At 39.9% G+C, this 20,021-nt stretch overlaps 5 protein-coding genes across 6 annotated transcripts; 2 read left to right on the plus strand and 3 right to left on the minus strand.

Moving 5' to 3' along the window:
• Positions 1-176: 176 nt before the first annotated feature.
• Positions 177-2,814, plus strand: LOC126788414 (NADH kinase). The gene is made up of 5 exons (XM_050514403.1): positions 177-364; positions 1,010-1,252; positions 1,409-1,489; positions 1,994-2,145; positions 2,282-2,814. Exons 1-5 carry the CDS (start codon positions 272-274, stop codon positions 2,655-2,657), a joined length of 945 nt encoding a protein of 314 aa, XP_050370360.1. The 5' UTR covers positions 177-271; the 3' UTR covers positions 2,658-2,814.
• Positions 2,815-3,561: 747 nt separating this feature from the next.
• LOC126788582 (E3 ubiquitin-protein ligase CCNB1IP1 homolog) lies at positions 3,562-5,678 on the minus strand. Of its 2 annotated transcripts, none has more exons than XM_050514587.1 (7): positions 5,572-5,678; positions 5,369-5,441; positions 4,834-4,879; positions 4,624-4,654; positions 4,231-4,486; positions 3,973-4,136; positions 3,562-3,800 (listed from the first exon to the last, which is right to left on the minus strand). In XM_050514587.1, the coding sequence occupies exons 1-7, from the start codon at positions 5,639-5,641 to the stop codon at positions 3,562-3,564; spliced, it is 879 nt and encodes a 292-aa protein (XP_050370544.1). In that variant the 5' UTR covers positions 5,642-5,678. The 2 variants fall into 2 exon arrangements, with proteins under 2 accessions (XP_050370544.1, XP_050370543.1); XM_050514586.1 differs by having other exon boundaries at positions 3,562-3,830.
• A 3,307-nt stretch (positions 5,679-8,985) lies between these two features.
• On the plus strand, positions 8,986-10,757 carry LOC126786860 (B-box zinc finger protein 22). Its single transcript, XM_050512823.1, has 3 exons — positions 8,986-9,287; positions 9,365-9,742; positions 10,193-10,757. Exons 1-3 carry the CDS (start codon positions 9,111-9,113, stop codon positions 10,469-10,471), a joined length of 834 nt encoding a protein of 277 aa, XP_050368780.1. The 5' UTR covers positions 8,986-9,110; the 3' UTR covers positions 10,472-10,757.
• Positions 10,758-12,413: 1,656 nt separating this feature from the next.
• On the minus strand, positions 12,414-14,023 carry LOC126788737 (protein ROOT INITIATION DEFECTIVE 3-like). Its single transcript, XM_050514753.1, has one exon. The coding sequence runs from the start codon at positions 13,858-13,860 to the stop codon at positions 12,514-12,516; it is 1,347 nt and encodes a 448-aa protein (XP_050370710.1). The 5' UTR covers positions 13,861-14,023; the 3' UTR covers positions 12,414-12,513.
• Positions 14,024-14,552: 529 nt separating this feature from the next.
• LOC126789079 (protein VTE6, chloroplastic-like) lies at positions 14,553-18,516 on the minus strand. Its single transcript, XM_050515139.1, has 5 exons — positions 17,997-18,516; positions 17,286-17,539; positions 16,082-16,205; positions 15,878-15,982; positions 14,553-15,018 (listed from the first exon to the last, which is right to left on the minus strand). The coding sequence occupies exons 1-5, from the start codon at positions 18,399-18,401 to the stop codon at positions 14,923-14,925; spliced, it is 984 nt and encodes a 327-aa protein (XP_050371096.1). The 5' UTR covers positions 18,402-18,516; the 3' UTR covers positions 14,553-14,922.
• Between the last annotated feature and the right edge of the window lie 1,505 nt (positions 18,517-20,021).

Raw genomic sequence — 20,021 nt, forward strand, 5'->3', positions numbered from 1 at the left:
TTCTAGTATGTTGTAAAGACCATCAAAAAGCTAGGCAAACAATATATCAAAATGAAACCATGATGAGACAACAAGGAGGTCGTGAACAAAATAAAATGATAAATAAATTATAGATTAAATTGTGAAAGAAGAGTAAATGGATACAAATTGAGGGTTAGTAGTGTAAATAATAAAAATGTGGCATCCTCATTCCTTAACATTAAACAAAACTTAGGCAATCTCTCCGCGGTAGCTTCTGTAAGAAAGGAGGAGAAAGAGAGGGAAGAAAGTAATGGCGAGGAGGAGATTGCTGGTGCTGCTAAAACCGTTCGACGTGTACCCAGCTTTCCAATCAGACGGCCTGTCTCGCATCGCCCGCCTCCAGGTAATAACAATATCCCACGCTTTCCTCTTTGTTTTGATTTAATGCTCCCTCTACAATTTGGACCTTTCCGTATATCATCATATTTCAGCTGTTTCACCTTATTTGTCTGTAGAGTGCTTAAAGGTTAAAACTTTGATTGGAATGCTTTGTGGGTTTGGTTTATTCTGTATGTTTTGTGAATTATAAAACATAAATTGAAAAGATTGTCTTTTAGTAGTAGTAGTTGTTGTTGTTTAAAACATTGATGAAAGCCGAACTTGATAATGAGGTTGAATTGAAGCGGGGACATAGAAGTGAGATAAGTAAAGTGCTTTGCAGTTGAAATAAGTGTACTATGCTTCAAGATGGGAAATAGGGTGAAGGATTCTTGTGTTTATGACAAACACATAAGCTTAATTTCCCTAGTTCATTCCAGTAATTAACAGTATTTCATACCCAAAAAATAAAACGATAAAGAAGGCTATGACATCTTAGGTATTCTAAAATATTGTACCACCAAGAAGCTGTGGGAGTGTGGGTTTATCATTGCAGTGGAGATAACGAGTTTAGGATCATAATGTCTGTTCTGTAGAATATGTCTTGGTTGTAAAACTATGAGCCAGGAAATAATACAGTTATTAGTCTTGATATTGAGCTCATCTTCAGCTAGAGCACTTGGACAATAGGCGAGAGGTGCACAAGGATGCAGTAAACTTCTGTCAGAATATTTTGCACCGCAAGCCTGTTGATTGGAAAGCTCTATTGCGTAAAGATCTAACGCAGCCCATCCGTGATGTGGATCTTGTTATTACAGTTGGTGGCGATGGCACTTTACTACATGCGAGCCATTATATTGATGACTCGGTTCCGGTTCTAGGTGTGAATTCTGACCCCACCCGACCTGAAGAGGTTAGTTTGTTTCTTTGGCCAAGCCGTAGAGTGTTGGTTAGTCTTTGTATTGGTTTCTTGTGTTTTATTTGATCATTGCTTGGAATCAATTCATCTATCTTTTTGCGGAATTTGGGCTGAATCTCACAGATTATTTATTTTATATCATTTGGCTAGGTGGAAAAGCACAGAAATGAGTTTGATGCTTCTAGAAGCACAGGCTATCTTTGTGCTGCAACTGTCGACAACTTTGAACAGGTAAGACTTCTAAGATGAATTCATGAAAGGAGGCCTAGCTGTTGTTAGGATCCTCTGTAGTAAGATTTTTAAAAGCAGTCATTTTGAGAACAGATTGATGAACAAATTGTCAAGAACTAATGTTTAATCTAAGTCTTTAGCTGATGCTCAACCTTTTGGTGTCAAGAACTATTTTTAGGAATGTTTTGTAGTTCAACTTCTCACCATTATTTACTTGTCTAATGCGAGAGTACTCAATCAAATGATACCTCTTTATCTGCTAAAACCTTCTTACTGTGGTGTAAAGGCATCTAGAATGTGTAGCACAAATTGATGTTTTATGGTTATGTTTAGTTAAGTCTTTTATTTATGAACTTTTGATTTTGCTGTGGCCAACCTCAAGTCGCACCATTTATCTCTTTATGAGTTATGGAGTCGATGCTTTCACTGTTCTTCAACCCAAAGCTGGCTTCCATTTTGCATGCAAATTTTAGAACTAATTTATGGATTGATTACTCTTTTCAGATACTGGACAACATCATAGAGGATCGAATTAGTCCTTCCGATCTGAGAAGGATCTCCATTGGTGTAAACTCTCAAGTTTTTTCAACTTGTGCTCTTAATGATATATTAATTGCGCATCCATGTCCGGCAACACTATCACGGTTCTCATTCAAGTAAGTCTTCCCCATGGTCTGAGACAAATAGCCATATTTTGACTTGGATATATATATATGTACATATCTTTAACTAGTATTAAATGCTTCTATTAAAACAAAATAAATTTATATTTTGAAGGATCTTTGTTTGCAGAATCAAAAGTGATGACCAGCTGTGCTGTCCTTTAGTAAACTCCCGATCAAGCGGTCTCAGAGTTTCAACCGCTGCTGGGGCAACAGCTGCGATGCTCTCGGCTGGCGGACTTCCGATGCCTATATTATCTCAGGACCTCCAGTATATGGTAAGAGAGCCCATCTCATCAGGAGCAGCCTCAAGCTTAAAGCATGGGTTTATCAAACCTCATCAGTCCATGGAAGCTACATGGTTATGTAGAGATGGTATTGTATACATTGATGGTTCTCATGTCCGCTGTTCAGTAAGAAATGGGGATCGCATTGAGATATCTTCCAAAGCCCCAGTTTTGAAGGTTTTCTTGCCTCACCGTGTACAGCACGTTAGTAGTTTATGAGGAGGCCAAGTTACACGGAAACAGATAGTAGAGAAATATTTTGTAAATATGGCTGGTGCAGATATGCGGCACATCCGTAGACATGAGTCCACATTTACCTTTTTCTATCTCAGAATGGAAATCTACTAATTTTGGAATGAGTTTGTATACTATATTGTTCAATAGCTTACTATAATTTGGCCTTCACAACAGAACTTTTGGAGTGATTGAGTTTAGGAAAACAGGTAGGCAAGATAAATGCGTGCAGATGACATTGTTCGAACTTGCCTTCATATATGTAGCAATAGACAGGCATATTGGTCTGTATTCCGTGCTGCAAATCAGTTTGGTTTTGCAGCAACTAGTTATTGTTCTAGTTATATTTGGCATCCACCATGTTGTATCAGGGTTAAAGACTTCTCTACGCATAAGTTTTTAGCTTTTGTGAACACTGCGGAAAAATCCACAATAAGCAAGACACAGTAATATTCGTTGAAGACATCCCTAGTATATATCCCTTTACTACATCAAAGTTCTGCCATGAGGAGTTGTATGCCAGTAGCCTCGTGTTTCATATCATTTGTCACAAGACTGGTAAAATGCAACCTATATGTACTGATAGTACTAATATCTGCAAATTAAGGTAGTTACATAGGAATCATCTTCAGAAACACCATTTTCCATGCCGAAAACCATGTCCAGGCTGCTTCACCCAGAACACACGACTGAAGTTGGAGACTACAGCAAATGATGTCAGGATAGCTGATTCGCTTTCCTATTGTCTGATTGTAGAATTCATATTTACAATCTAGCATTACTTTCTGCAAACAGCGAACCCTCAACTTCAAGCCTAGAATCTGCAAAATCAAGTCATGAAGATTCAGCAATAAGTAGGAAACATAAACTAAAAAACTAAGATTGCAACTTACGTGAACATTTGAGGACGACGGGAGAGCTGAGGCCTCTTTATTGGGGAGAACAGAATGTTCCTTAGAGTCGATGAGGGGTTGCCAGCTCCAGATCCAAACATGTGGTGACCAGCAGGCCTTCTGGCCACAGCATCGACTGGCATAGCAGCTTGTTTTGCCGGTGAGACAGAGATGTCAAAAGGACCGCCAGAGTTTGAACTATTCTGTCTTGCTGGCCATATATCCTCTTTTGGCCCTGGAGTTTCAGGAGTAAGAACCCGCCAATCTGCAAAAAATGAGTCAACTGGTTTTGAAAGTACTTGAGCTGGAAAAAAGGAGGCTAAATATAACTAAGTTTCATGGAATAAATCCAACAGTTAGCAAATACTGAAGACTGTCTAGCTGCAACTTCAATGAAAAAGAATTACCTTTCCTAACTGGCTCTCTGCGATCCATGATGTTACCCTGGTTTGAGAAAAGATCAGGTTCATTTCTGGAATAGAAATTGGCTGCAGGTTGGACGGCAGTTCGTTTAACTGATTCGTACTCAGTCCTCAGTTGATCATACATTTCATCTAGCTTTCTCTTCTGTCTGCAACACAAATAGAAAAAGAAAAACAATAAATGAGTCCCCAATATTGGAACTATGTCTCGGGAAGTGGAACAGTAGGATACGGACACAAGACCTGGATTTCTCTGAATATTTTTCCTGGAGCTCCTGCTTATCCTTGGACAAGCTCTCATTTTCTTGCTCCAACATTTCACACTTTTTGGCCCATTTCTGGCACTGAGACTGCATCTTTTGCAATTGCTCCATGAACTTTTCTTGCATAGCTTCACATTTCTGCCGGTATTGACCTGCTACCATGCTCAACTTGCGCTGCATTACCAACTCCTTTTGCCCAATAAAGAACATGACACTTCTGTGTGCACTCTTCATTACTATTATTGGTTGTCAAGGGACTTACGCACAAAAACTGTCTTGAAAAATGGAGGAAAAATTGCTGACATTATAGAATGGATATAGACATATAGTTTGGTTGCTACCTTAAATGAAAACAGATGCGAAAAAAGGATACATATATCTGGAGACACTCCAGTCATGGCCATCTGCAGCATTAGCGAGGCAGGAAGATAAGGAAAGCAACACTACTGAAAATAGCTAAAACAATAGATATAGGAAAGCGACAGTACTGGGAAACAGGTAAGATTTAATCTAGTGATTGTAAGATTAAATATGATGATAGATATATTATGTTCTCACAATTTCATAAGAAAAACTTGCTTACATTTATCCATTCATCATTTGGATTGACATCCACAACTTTCATGTGACTGCCACAAGGAAAGCAAAAATGAGAAAGAAAGAATGGAAATAGAACATATATTTTAGAAAACTATGACAAGGTTTGCAACATTGCTTCTATCTGAAACCTATCATCATTGGTAGTCTGGAAGGAATTACAGTCTATTTTGTGGTTCTAGCCAGGAAAGTACTCAAAGAACCAAATGGTTTTGCCAACAGAAAAATACTACAGCACCATTAGTACAGAAAGAGACCAAAGTTGACTAAGGAAGGAAAAGTCTATATAGTGCAGAAATATAGTTGCTGGTATCATTATACCTGATACAAAGAGGGTATAGGATACCTATTTTTCATTCATGGCAGTACACAATGACACAGAAACTAATCCTTTTCAAGTAAGGTTGTTGGTTATCTCTCATCTATGCTTGGCACAGTTGTACATTTACAAAACCCGAGGCCTGAAGGATCTATATTCCCAGATATACGCTATAGTTTCAAAAATAATGGCAATATATTACCTCTTAGAAAGCACTTGATCACAAATTGGGCAGGCTCCATCATTGCTAAGGATCTTGTTAGCATCCTCTGTGCCTTTTTACATTGTTAAGGATGTTCATATAACAATAAAACTGTGACTCCCTATTTCCAAAAAGAACAAAAGATAAAAGAAACAACAAAGTCACACAATTTTAGAGGCAGAATTTTCCTCTACGAAGGATACAGAGAAGGTGACCACAGGTTGTTGCGATGGCCCTGCCTTCCAGTTCACGCCAACACGCATTGCATCTCATTTCAACCTTCAAGTAGGATCTCTAATAACATGGCATATCTGGGTCATATATAGAACATATTAAGCAAATACACACATCTAAGGGTTTCGTTATGATCCTAGATAAGAGTTTCAAATATGAAACCAGTGAAATATGGGAAAGTAAAAGGTAACGGTGCAGTGCGTTAAACCAGAGTTTCAACAGTGAGAATATGAATATGATTTTGCACGTTAAACAAGCGCGTGCAGTGCAGTGCAGTCACCCTATCAGTGACTTGGAGATACTAAGAAACTAGCAGAATGCAAATGGTGATGTCCAATGAAAACAAGGAGACACATTAAGCGATTATAACTGATGCAAAAGCAATGAATTATAAAAACTTTCTTACATCTCCAAATGTTTTTTTATCAAATAGGCTATATACTACTTCAGATATGCCTGAAATACATCTCAATAAACTTCTGGTCCAAAAAATTTAAATGTTCAGTAACTTTAGTTTGTAATCATCAATATCAAATTCAAAAATTACATGTTTACAATTACTAGTAGCTCTAAAATTGTAACAGAAGATAAATCACTACATTTGACAGGGTTCAACAAAACAAGATAAATTAGATAGCTAAATAGCACCAATACTTCAACTATGAGATGCACATTATAACCAAATTAAACCATAGAAATGAATTATATGCTGAAATCACACCTATAATTCTTCTCTACGGACAACGAAATCAACAAAAGCAAATCTCCTCAAGTTCATTGAGACCAAAATTCAGAGGTGATTCTCATCAATAAACAATCAGCGACTCAAAATTTCAAGTTCATTCAAATCTGCCACGTTTGTTAAGCAACCAAACAGGCACAGCAAAGCTTCGAATTACACTTGTACGCCAAACCGTACCTGAATCACAACCAGAAATCGGTCCCAAACTCGTTCCTAGTGACCGAAGCTCTCAGATTATCAAAACCTAGACCGGCCGATTGTGATTTTTTTCCGGTTCACTAGCTCCACCGCTTCTTCGATTCGTATACAAAGCTTCCTGAAGCTCCAGAAATTATAAACAAAGCGAGACATTATAGATTACAGGTTGAAGAAATTTGCGATTAGCCGGAGAAAAAACGACGGACGAAAACCTAGCGAAGATTTGTAAGGGGAAAACAAATCTCGAACCTTTCCTTTTTTGTTTCGGCGCTTGCGATCGGAGAAATGAGGCCGGCGCAGCTCGGAGGAGATGCGGTGAGAGAGCGTGGAGCGAGCCGAAGAAGACCTAGATGAATTTGGCGGGAAAATTTCTCGCTCTGGAAGATCGGTGAACAGTGTGGATTTGAATATGAATTTCTGAGCTTTTGTTTAGGTGTGAAAGCAACGAACCGATCCTTTATTTGAAGTTTGAACCCGCGTCACCATATTTCAGTCGGGTCGGGTTAGTGTTGTGGTTCATTGGAAAGTCCGAGGACCCGACGTTCCTATTTCCGTGATCACGGTGACGGAGACGGTGACTTTTTTTTTCTTGGAAATAAAACATTTTCATGACTTTTTTTGTTTGTTTTGATTTTAAATATCTTCCGTTTTCAATAACTCACTTATAACAGCTCAGTTCATACACTTAGATATTATCGGTGTTGGACCAACTTTTCTATATGATCATCCCTGCAATGTGTGATTTGTGACCTACGTCCCTGCTAGTTTCGTAGACAAATATCACATATGAGGGACTTTATGAAGTTCACTTAAGCGATAAAAATGCTTGAAATTCAGGCATAATAATCTTCTTATTTTCATCAGTTGTTGCATGCTTGTCATAGACCATGAGCTCTACCATATGCAGACCCAGTGCACAAACATTGTGAGCAAGTTTAGAAGTTTCACCCACTAACTCCACTCCACAAAACCCATGACCCATATCTAGGTCACCGTCCTTTTTTTTTTTGGTCAATAGGTCACCATCCAATGCTACATTTAACCCTAGTACTTTTGACTTAGAGTTTCACCATGTAGTCGCAACTTCCATCATTATGGCAGAAAAGATACAGAACGCCATTGTACTCATAGATGTTTTACATAATGCTTTTCTCGATTTCAAATTTAGATTTTCTTATTTAAAATCTTTGTGAGTTATTTGTTGTCACTGTGTGTAAATTTCATTAAGAGGTTAACTTATATAGCAGCTCACCAAATGGCACATATAATTACCACTAATTCGATTTACTGGTGCTACTTCCTGTTTGTAAAAGAAAACATGCCATTCCTAGATTGAAAGGGAAAAGTATTCTAAAAAATTACACTTTCCTAACTAATGTTGACAGATTCAAGTAGGCCCTTTTGCTCTTGTAATGTTTATTATATTTTCCTCTCCATCAAATAAAGGAACTCAATTCCAAAGACTCTCACTTATTGAAGCCATAATTTGATTAATTTCATTCACATACATCTCTGATCTCTCACTTCCCATCTCTCAAGCTAATATAAGAGCATACTAACTTGAATTCAAAGCATTGCCAACCACACACAAAACTCCACAAGTTGGATCACTTAAAAGTTAAAACATTAGGACAGCTAGGCAGCCTTGCCCCATTACTCACAATAAACCTTCATCTTTTCAGGACCACCTACACTTTATTCCTTAGATCTAAATTCATATGATTCAATTTCATAAACTTCAACATGGATGGTGTACCATACCATTCCCACACTGACCCCTTAGTCCTCTCATCAAGTTTATCCACCCTAGTTGCATCTCATATACACCCAATAAGGTCCAAAATAGCAATAACATCTTAGATATTTCTTCAAAAACTTTGTTCTCAGCCAAGTGTGTCAAACCTTGATGTCGAAATCCTTACTTCTAATATCGCATGAATAGATATTTTCACTATATTTAATATCGTTATAATATTTTAGTGATGAAAAGTTTTCGTGAGAGTTTAGTTACGTTATACCACCATCGATAGGGCAAACCTATAACTTCAATTCTGAAGGACTTATGACGGACATATATTTGTCACACAACCTTCATGTATAGATTTATGCAGGAGAATTTATAAATCGCGAACCAACGAGACCTGTTGGTAGTGGAGATCGAATTTGTGTGGGTGATACACCTCAAATCCACCCTTGTCAACTGAGCCAAACATCGTGGGCAATATGGTTACAATATTTTGGTCCTTCTGCATGCACAGATGTTTTAAACAAAATTAGAGGCGCTTGAAATGTCGAAAAAGAATATCTGAACCAACCCGACCCGGCCCAAAAGAGCGAAATATCTGCGGAGCAAGCAAAAGGCGGTCTCCCACGGCACGACACTTATCCATGAAAAACACGTGTACTACACGCTCGGTGGCCGCCTGATAGATCACTCATTCTCCTTCTCCCATTTCCATTTTCGTTCAGAAAGATAGAAATAGAAACCTAGCTGAAATACACGAGCTAAGATTTTGCTGAGGTTTTAGAGCAAGAAGAAGAAAACCACCCAAGGGTTTTTATTTAAGGATGAAGATACAGTGCAACGTGTGCGAGGCGGCAGAGGCCACCGTGCTCTGCTGCGCCGACGAGGCCGCGCTCTGCTGGGCCTGCGACGAGAAGATCCACGCCGCCAACAAGCTAGCCAGCAAGCACCAGAGAGTCCCTCTCTCGGCTTGTCATATGCCCAAGTGCGATATCTGCCAGGTAAAACGGCTTCGTTTTACAAAACGCTAAATGTTCGGCGTCAAAACTTGAGACTTTTCTGTTTGGGTTTGTTGCAGGAGGCAGTTGGGTATTTTTTCTGTTTGGAGGACAGAGCGATATTGTGTAGGAAGTGTGATGTTGCGATACATACTGTGAATAGTTTTGTTTCCGGTCACCGGAGGTTTTTGCTGACCGGAGTTAAGGTTGGGCCGGAGCCCAATCCCCCTGGTGGTGGGTCTTCCTCGATGAAATCGGACTCCGGGGCTGTGTCGAAATTTGAAGAGAAGAACAATCAGTTAGCTGAGGAGTGTAAAGTGGCGGCGGCCAGTGTGGCTGGGGTGGATTTTGCTGGGGGGTCTGGAGCTGGGTCTGTGCCACATTGGCCTATGGAGGATTTTTTGGGGTTTACGGATTTCGATCAAAGCTTTGGGTACATGGATAATGGATCGTCTAAGGTTTGTGCTGTTTGGTTACGGTGTTAAATTGATTGTACATTGTGAACTGATTTTTTTTTCTCGTATTCGGTTTATGATGATAGTTTGATCTGGATTATTGGTTCTATATTCGGCATTGACCATTATCCGGTCAGAGTGGGTTTACTTTTGTTGAGGTGGTTATGGATAATTTGATTTTGGTGAAATTGAAACCTCATGATATTGTGTTGTATCCTTGTTTTGTTTCGTGAGATTTGAATTCAAAGTTGCAACTTGGGTCTCCATCGGCTGTGGAACTCACCAAGTTGGACCTTTTTTGTTTGTTTTCTAACAAGCTTGTATTCTAGATTCTCGTTTCATTTGCTTCTCTTTTGTTTGGAGAACTGTCCCTTGTGCTTGATCAATGATTATTGTTGTGATTCTCAATAAGTCAATATAGCACTGCATAATGTTGTTCATTCATATTGCCAGGCTGATTGCGGCAAACTAGGGGAGTCTGATTCATCAGCTTTGAGATCATCCGAGGGGGAACAAGAGGATTACGAGTGCATAGGTCAGGTGCCGGAGATTTCATGGATGGTGCCTAATGTGCCTTCCCCGCCTACATCCTCGGGGCTATACTGGCCTAAATCTTATCAGAATCCATCGCATTCTGCAGCGTTTGTTCCAGACGTTTGCTTCTCAGATATGCAAAATCTTCTTCACTATCAACAGAATGGTGCTGTGTCAAAACGTCATAGGCAATTCTAGTCCAAGCTCCAGTGTCTGGGTACTCTTTTTTGTCTTCTTTTCCTTTTCCTTCTCCTTTTTGGATGCGCAAAAGTTTCTGTATGTTTTCGGTGTTTATAATAGCATTTTGTGTACTTCACTCCTCTAGAATAGAGAAGATGTTAAAAAGCATGCTAATGCGAAAGTAGATTGCCTTACTTACACGGGCTATATAGTATTTGCAACTTTGTAAACGTGATGTAGTGTTTGTAACTCTGTAATCGTCGATGCGTAAAATAAGATGAATGAGCTGTACTTGTCAATGCAATGGATTCTATCTTCCCCTTCAAGCATTTCATTTTCTAATTGGAACAGGAAGTCAGAGTTTTTACCCTGCTCATAAATCATAGCGGACACAATCATGTATTTTGGTACAAGTCTGATCCTTTGCCCACCGAAAAATTCATGATTGGCCGTTCTGATATTCTTTGTTCAAATGCTGGCATCATATGGTTAAGTATTCATAACAGTATGGAGTTCCTTACCTAGTTTCTGGAAATGCTCAAGCTGCACTAGATATTTCGGCTGGCCCGCTCTATGATACAATCATAGACAGTCCTAAGCAAACAAATGATGACCTGCCCATCACTTCTTGCCTCAATGTTATGTGCTGGAGCTAGATCTCAATGTCATTAGCTTATAACTGTAGCCTGAATATCTGTTCCAATTAGTGAACTGTGATGTCAATTTCTGTTCGAATTGGCCCGTCGAGATTCTTTGTATTCGGTTAGATATCCTTTATGTTTTTAAGGTGCTTGTATTGTACTTCAGGAGTGCTGACTCTACCAGTTGAGATTAGGTTTGTTGGTAGAACTGTAATGGCGTCCTCAAATATTGTGCACGTTTGTTTCCCCGGATAAACTGGCACTGCCTTAAATAAGGAGTGCAAATGACTTGGTCTTATGTTTGGGGCAGACAAGCACAAACTTAACTGACCTTAGGTAAGGCCGTGTCTCCATTTTGAGCTCATAGCGGAGGAAGCGGAGAGCCTAGTTGATGAGGGCGGCGGTGACCATGAGGCTAGGGTAGAGTGCCGCCGATGATGCGTCTGAGAGAGAACTCGGTAACGCTGTCGGGTTGTTGGGTGCCCAGAGTATTCTTCTGGGTCTTCGCCCTTGGCTTGCTGACGTTGTTTTTGTTGGCGCAATGTTCTTGGTGAAAAACCGTTTGGGTTTCTGGCGACGGCGGGGGTGTCTGGTGCGTGGGTTGGGCTTGGGTTTTGCGTTTGGTGCTGCCGCGGGACTTACTGGGTTTTTTGGCGCTGCTTTGGATGATGACCTGTGGCGGAGAGGCGCCCCGTTGCTTGGGCCTGCTGGCGGAGGATTCATGGCACTGCGCATTGTTGGTGGAGATGAGAGGCGCCACCAGGCTAGGGAATAGATTAAGCAGAGGATGGAGGCTATTGTTGCTTTGTTTTGAGGTATTGAAGACTGCTTGATTTTGAATGAGATCTTGATTTTCTAAAATTTGGGTTGCAAACTTTTTTCAATTGATGAAATTGGCTGAATTTGGTTATGGGTGTTGCAAAAATTTGTTGTAGTGATGAGGATTGGCTGATATTGGTTCTGGGTATTGCAACATTAAGGGGACGATTGGTTTTCTCTGAAGGAACTCAGTAGTGCGTGATCAAGCCCCTCCTCTCTAACCCAGCGCAACACCAAACATAGGGCAAATTTAGTGCAACTTAATGCAGTCCACATGTGGACAGGACATGATTAACAAATAAGGACGTACAGGGGTACCAAACGTGCACTATATGTCAGTTGTTGGACAACACTGCACATTACAGGAACCATCGAAGTGTTGTACCAGACTACCAGACAAAGGAAAGAAGGGGAGGTTTAGTTTTTCCTTCAAAGAAACACTCTAAACTTCATATGGTTTCTTTGAAGGGAAGTAACCCAAATGGGATTTGATTTGTCAAACTAGCATTCTACCTCTTTTGTTTTTATTTATCTAGACATGTTATGTTTATGTCTGATATTACAGCTTGTTTCAATATTTCCATTTTGTGATTCTTCTTTTCACCTCTCTTTACTGCTGCGAGTGCCTTTCTTAGCTTCCTTGAGAATGAGTTCCAAGAGCTTCTCATATATTGCAATGGCGGATTCAAGTGTGTCAATGGCTCTGCTCCTATCTTTTGCTGCCACTTTCGACAGATCTTCCATTTCTATCATACGCATTGCAGGCATACTCTTGATCAGTTCTTCACATGAAGACCCGATACTACACTTGGTTGCACCACCTTTTCCCACTTCAGAAGCACTATGCCCTTTGTTATAATCTATCCCTGTGGCTGACACCATATCACTAATGCTTGTCATCTCATTTCCAAAAGCCATAATCACCCGATTGACCTGACCTTCACCAAGTTTCCAAATCCAAACACTCCCATCTTCTGATGCCGAAACCAAGTTCCTTCCCGCATTCACCATTACAACGGATACAACTGCACCATTGTGCTTATGAGGCAATGTCATCAGTTCACTCCCTTGGATCACAAGTTTTCTACTTCCAACCATGAAGGATCCTATGTGTATCGAACCATCAGACCCTGCAGCATAGAACTCAGGCTCTGTGGGGTGCAATGTGATCCCATAAATCATGCAGGGAAACACAACCGTACGCAGGTGGGTTCCCCGCCGGAGACTCCAGAACTTGCATGTGGAGTCCTCTGAGCAAGAGATAATCTGGGAGTAGCATAATCCTGTACCAGATACAATGGCAGTTACAGAATCAGAATGAGCAGCAAACTTGTGCAATATTATGTCTTCAACATTCTCGCACGCCCAGTCTCCTACAAGCCGAAAGATAGGGACAATAGCAATGGTTCCATCATCACTGCCCGAAATCAGAAGAGACTCATCATGATTAACACTTAGGCAGGTAACAGGCTTGTTATGTGCAGGCAGTGTTTTGAGCACATTCCCTGACGGGACTGAAAGTGTGTGCACACTGCCTGATATGCCACCGGCAAAAAGGTACAGTCCATCAAAGGAGGCAGCTAGTGGTGCAACCGGTTCGGGGACAGGGAGGTTGTGAAAGGCAGTTGAAGACCACCAGTTGTAAAGGTGGATTGAACCAGAACCTGTGGTTGGGGATATGTGTGAAGCAGCTATATAAGTCTTCCCAAAATCCTCTCCAACGACAGTGAGGCCTTGTCGCGGTGAGCGGCTACCAGTGAACTGTCCTACAACGGTGCCTGAGGAAGCATCATAGGCAACAATGGGGCCGTCGGGAGAGTTGGTGAGGAAGATTTCAGGGGAAGAAGACATGTTGGATTCTTTGAAGGTAAAAGGTAAAGGGAGGAGCGCATGTATAAATGAGATCCTCTCAGGTGGTTTGGCTTGAAAAAACAAGCTGCTTATCATCAAGCCATCAAGGTTTGGCCTCTTTTGTATTAGCAGTCAGAAGAATTGGATGGTTCCAGAAGAAGTCGGCTAGTAGTGTGATTTCAGACTTGGTTAGTACCCAATCATCTGATGGAGATTGTTGATGAAAGGCAACTGATGTGGTTATAAGTTATAACTGAATCATAACAAATTTCATCTTCCCAAGGTCAATGTTTACATGTTTTTAGTGTGAATTAGGAATGAGAAGGAAGTTATTCGGATTTAATTTGACTTTGAATTTTGAAAAGGAAAAAAGGTATATTAGAAATCTCCAAAACACAAAATACATGTGAGTTTAAATAGAAGGTACAGAAGGAACTTGATTAATGTCTCTGTAAAACTTAGGGAGATGCAATGGTAAATTAACTTCTAAAACCTTTCTCTTTTATCCGAAAAGAATTTTTTCTTTTATCAGAAAAATTATGTAATCAGATATGAAAACTAAATAGAGGAAGTGGACAAGGGAGTGCTAATCTACTCCCATTTGAAAACTGCAACACATATCAAAGGGTGAAAGGGATCATTAACCAATGCCAAGAGATACATATCATGGCTCAACTGAGATCATACAAATATGCACCCTCATCAGAAAGATTCGGCAAAAATATTACGATTTTCCTTCAGCCATTACATTAAGAGCCCTCATGCGAATTTGGAAAAATATATTAGGGTTATGAGCCAAAGGAGAATCAGATTGTTATTGATAAAATTAAATATCCATGGATCGTACATTTTGTACGTAAAATATGCTAAAAAAGGCTTTGACAAGCTTGTGTTGATCCCTATAAATACCAAGGTAATCTACTATAAAGGCTTTACTACTCACCGAATTGATTAGACCTCCACTTGTGAACCAGAAATTGGAAGGTGGAAAGGAACTCAAACCTGTGCTTCAGAGACAAAGCATTCCCACAACATGAAGCAATCCATCTGTCTCCCACATAGGGGTGGTCTGTTTTTGGTCAGCGGTGTTTTTATATGCATCCTACTTGACATGTGTTAGCATGGCACCCAGGAGAAGCATCTTCCCTGGTCATAAATTTACATATGCAAGTTTTGGAGTAATGCCTGCTGCATCAGAATGGCAAATGTGCTGCCCATGGATATGTTTATGACATTCACAGCATCATTGTTGAGCTGCCAAACAGAAGTAGAGACGAAAAAAATTAATCCCAAGAAAAGGAAATATATCCATTGCCGCTACAGTTTTGGGCATAAGGTTGAAATCCACCATGGATCAATCTTTAATTCATGAATGATGAATCTAACAGACATAGAACATTGCAATTGAGGAAATTAGAACCTCACCACAGGCTTAGGTTTTCTTCTTGTGACCAAGGAGACAACAGAAACCCTACTGTAGAGCCTAAGTCGTTTATACTAAATGGATGCTTCACCAGTAATTGTAGAAAAAGAAAATGCAGTGAAGAGGCTTGAACTCTCGACCTCAGGATAACTCACTCTTTAAGCTATGAGACTTGTGGGTTCGCCAACTGCACCACCACCCCTTGATGATCTTAAAATGTAAGCTACACTGCCACATCTTTAGCGAAATCCATCCTTCTTAAGAGGGGTAACCCCTCTTGTGCCACAAACCCAAAGACCAGTGATAATGAAATTAAATTCTTACTCATGACTCTGAGGAGTAGGGGTATCGTATGGTATCATGAGATTATAATTTCACTAGAGCAATATTACCACCCTCTTTTCCTCAGACTACCATAGGCCAGCATGGAATGTAAATTTAGAATGCTCATATATCAAGCCAATCTCAACAGAGCAGAAATTCCTATTGTTTAACTTGTCATCAATTCATGCTCAGAAACCCATGGTTCATGCTGGCTTTTTGGTAAAACCTAGTACTTAAGATGAATAACAGAAAACCAAACATCCATGACCCATCATACAAACTGACTACAAAGGATAAATTGAACACGCACACAAGTACTCACAAATATATGTAAAATTAAATAATAAAAATGAAATGGTTGCCTACCCATCGAAATCCTTCCTTGTCTTGAAGAACAGCACCTATAATGCTCTCACCAACATTTGCTATTTGAGAAGCTATTACACATATAATTGCTTCAGGTCCATTTATCTGTAAACCAAAAGTACAAGGAACATTTTAAAATAAAACACAAGGTAGACAAAATGATACTACCCAATACAAATTGGTCAAGTACGAAGTGAACCGCACCTGACCCATGAGACAACCAACAAAAGCCAGAAGAACAGATGCCAAAAGTCCAGCAATGGTTCCCTCAAGACTCACAGCCCCCTCAGTTCCCCTTGGAACTACCTTCAATGTTGTTACTAAGTACCTACGCAAAAAACATCAAATGAGATTACTGGTGGAATATAATAAGCATGTCTAGCTTGTTCAAATGTGATGCAAAAACTACATGTAAGATCTTTTTAAGCAAAAACTTGGGTAGAATCTGTATATCAGCAGCCAATTAAAGACTAAATGATTTTTGCATCTGAGGCTGAATTTTTGGCATTTATTAGAAAGAGTGTTATTCAGTGTATACGAAAAAGGCTAACCTCTACAATACAAATCATGATTAAGGCTCTCTTTTATAGTATCAGCTTCTCCCATCTATTCTTCTACTAATGAAAAGGATCTCACTGAAGAAATCCCACCCACAATCATACTCTAGTTATGAAAATGCTGACAACCTCTAAATTTCGTTTCAATTCAATTCCTGCCACCAAGGTTCATAGAAAGCATTACATAGGTTTAGATCAGTAGTTCATGTATTTCTTATTTTAGCCCCTACAATGTTGTACTGCATAACATTGGGATAGGGACATACTGACATCTTTCAGCCTTGACCTTTTTTTTTTCTTTGTGCTGCAATTAGGTGCTCTTTGACAGATTAAAAACTATAGCTAGGTAGAAGTTCATCAAAGCATAAAAAGCTCAATAACATGCAAAATCCAATGAGAAAGATGGATGAAAATACATTTGACACTTTCAACAATTAGAGTATCCTTCTCTGCTACCCAGACATCCCCTACCTGCTTTTGCAGATCCTGGAAAGACACTGGGTTCTCCTGCTGAACCCTATCTTTAAACTCTAGCACAGAGCTAGATAGATATACCATGAGGGGGTTTGGACCTCAGACCATGCAGGGTTAACAGCTACTACTCCTTCAAAAAAAGCCTACCACAAACCACATATCTAAAAATCCCTAGGCAGGATGATTCATTATGTCCACAATGAAACTTGTTGAATAAATGTGATATAATTAAGCATTGAAAAGCTAATACTGAAGTTAGACCAATAATGGGGCAAGAGCAGTAAGTGTCCAGCTTTCAACTTGGTCTATGAAGAAAGCAACAAGGTCCAACAATGTTAAAATGAACAGTCAATTTCAAACCAAATGCAGAGACTTACGTTGTTTTCCCATATGCCTTTCCCACCTCACTTGAGACCGTATCACTCAACTTAGTACAGAAACTGGAAACAAATCCTAGTTGCCAAAGCTGGGAATATGCCTTTCCTCCCACTAAAAATATCGTGAGAAAAGCGCAAACGCATCCAGCAGCACTGGATCCAATAACACTTCCAGGGCCTCTCCTCCCTTTCCTCTTCTCGGCTACCCCCTCAGCCTCCTTTTGCGCCATTCTCACCTTTGTCACCGCTGTGCCCTGAAAAAACAATCACTTATCACTTCAGTACTGCAAGACACTACAAGCAATCAGGACAGCATCATACATATGATGACCATTATTTGAGTTATATTTTAGCTACAACTGAATAACTAAATGAGCCAAAGAGCATAGTAATGTACTCAGTTACAATGCCCATTTAAATCATTTCTTACTGAACCAAGTTCAACTGTCACTGTGAAAGTTCAGTTCTTTTATATCAGCACACTAAATTTACAACCAAATATATGAGATTAAGCAAAAAGATAACCATAATTTCAACTCTTCAAGCACAATTCAATTTTCCTTTACAAAGATGAAAACTTTAACAGCATTATCAAACTAGGAAAAGAATTACCTGAGAAAAATCTAATCTTTTTACATTTTCTAACCAACAGAATAAACTAATTACTACCCAGAACAACAAAATTGAAACCCAATTTTGATTGCAACTCACAATGACGAAGTAGGTTGCAACCAAGAGAAACCCAGGGGGCCCAAAGGCGCGCCAAGTGAGATTTCCGAGCAAAAACGCGGCAGCAATGCCGGAGAGGGAGAGCCCAGAAACCAGAACCGGAGAGCCCAGAACAAAGATCACGAGGTTGCAGAGGATCGCAGACTTCCACGTGGCGGGGGAGGATTGGATCAGGGAGACAGCGTCGCAGACCGCACTGTGGACAGTGGTGGTGGTGGTGGTGGTGGCGGTGGATGCATGAGGAGGAGGCCTCTGCATAGTGAAGTGTGCTTTGAGGGGTTTAGGGGTTTGGATTTGGATTGGGAGTTTGGAGGAGGAGAGGTGTGGTTTTAGTGAGGGGAATGGAGGGGGAGGTGGTTTGATGTGGAGGAGTGCTGACAATGCCATCTGGGTTGAGTGTGCGTTAAGGAAAAGGAATAGAAGAATGTTTTATTTAGGGGTGGACTGTGGAGTCCGGGCCTGAAGTCTTGAAGGTGGATTTGAGGGGTGGATGGGAATGGCATGAGATAGAAACATTAGACATGAAATCATAGAGGAGATGTGCTAGTGCAGTGTAGCACCGGACCTTAAAATTAAACAGGGGCTCGTATTTCTAAAGAATAGCCAACATTGTTGATCATTCTCTAACATGAAGTAACATACAGTAATGTGATTTTCTACAAGGATGATTGAGGCGCAGAGGGTAGCTCTTTGTCCCTCGAGTTACCTTGTTACCGCAATTATTTCCACATCATATTCATATTGAGATAAAAACATTTGTCACCTTAATACTCTCATTCTATCTGCTACATCAGTTAATTTGTAGTTTTTAAATTTTTTAACTCTTTTATTATGAGTTCTAACTACAAATTTATTTCCTAAGAATGTTTTAGCACCTTTGATGCTCTTGATCAGAGCTAACACCTCTTTATTCTCAGTGGAATAGTTTAATTCCGCCGCATTAAACTTTCCTCATAGGAATTTGCAAATCTTTTCCTGATTGGTATCTGTGGTCATGGCTAGAACTACTCCTGCCCAATAATAATCATTTGCATCTGTCTGCAAGATGATTAAGTCTCATTCTTCTGGCAGTTGTAATGGGCGTAGACTTTCGGTTAATTCCTTGATCTTTTTGACAGTATTAATGTCATCTTCCGTAAAACACTATTTTTTCTTGGAACTGGTTTTTGATGAGAGTAAAGCAGTAAGACCACTTACTTGAGGGATAAAGTCTCTAGCAAAGTTGACAAGTCCTAAAAATCTTTGCAAGGATTTTGCATCAGGGATTTGATATGGGGATTGGCTGATCTTCTTAACAATGTGTTCTTCGAGACGAATCTCTCCATCTTTAACATGAATACCCAAAAAGTCAATCTCTCATTTGACCAAATGTATCATCTTTTGTCCCAAAATGATTCCTTTTCTGGACAATAAGCTTACAGACCTGCTCTAGGTGCTTCAGATGTTCGTTCATAGTTCTTGTGAACTATGATATCGTCTATATAAACTGTGCAAGAATCTAAATAGGGCTTAAACATGTTGTCCATCTTCCTTTGGAAAATAGATGGAGCCTGCTTGCGACCAAACGACATAACTAGCCATTCGTAATGCCCTTGCGGTGTTCCAAAAGCCGTCAAAGCTATGGAATCTGGATGCATTTTCACTTGCCAAAATCCTAATTTAGCATCAAACTTGGAAAAGATTTTAGTTCTTTTGAGACGATTTATTAGGACCCTCACTTGAGTTATCTGATAACCATCTTTAACGGTCTTTTTGTTAACATCTCTGTAATCAATGACCATCCTAGCTTTTCCTCTAACCTGTTCCGCATGATTTCTTACCAGGAAAGCTGGAGCATGATGCAAACTGTTTGAAGATCTGATTAACCTTTTCTCAAATAGTTCTTGAATCTGACTTTCCATCTCTTTCCTATCTTCTTCCCTATAATGAGGGATGACTTTGACATGCCAGATGACGTTGGTATCATGCATTTTAAGCTGGCAATATACCGGATCCTTGTCCCAGTAT

The sequence above is a fragment of the Argentina anserina genome, chromosome 3 (genome assembly GCF_933775445.1).
Source record: "Argentina anserina chromosome 3, drPotAnse1.1, whole genome shotgun sequence".
In the NCBI taxonomy this organism is placed as follows: Eukaryota; Viridiplantae; Streptophyta; class Magnoliopsida; order Rosales; family Rosaceae; genus Argentina; species Argentina anserina.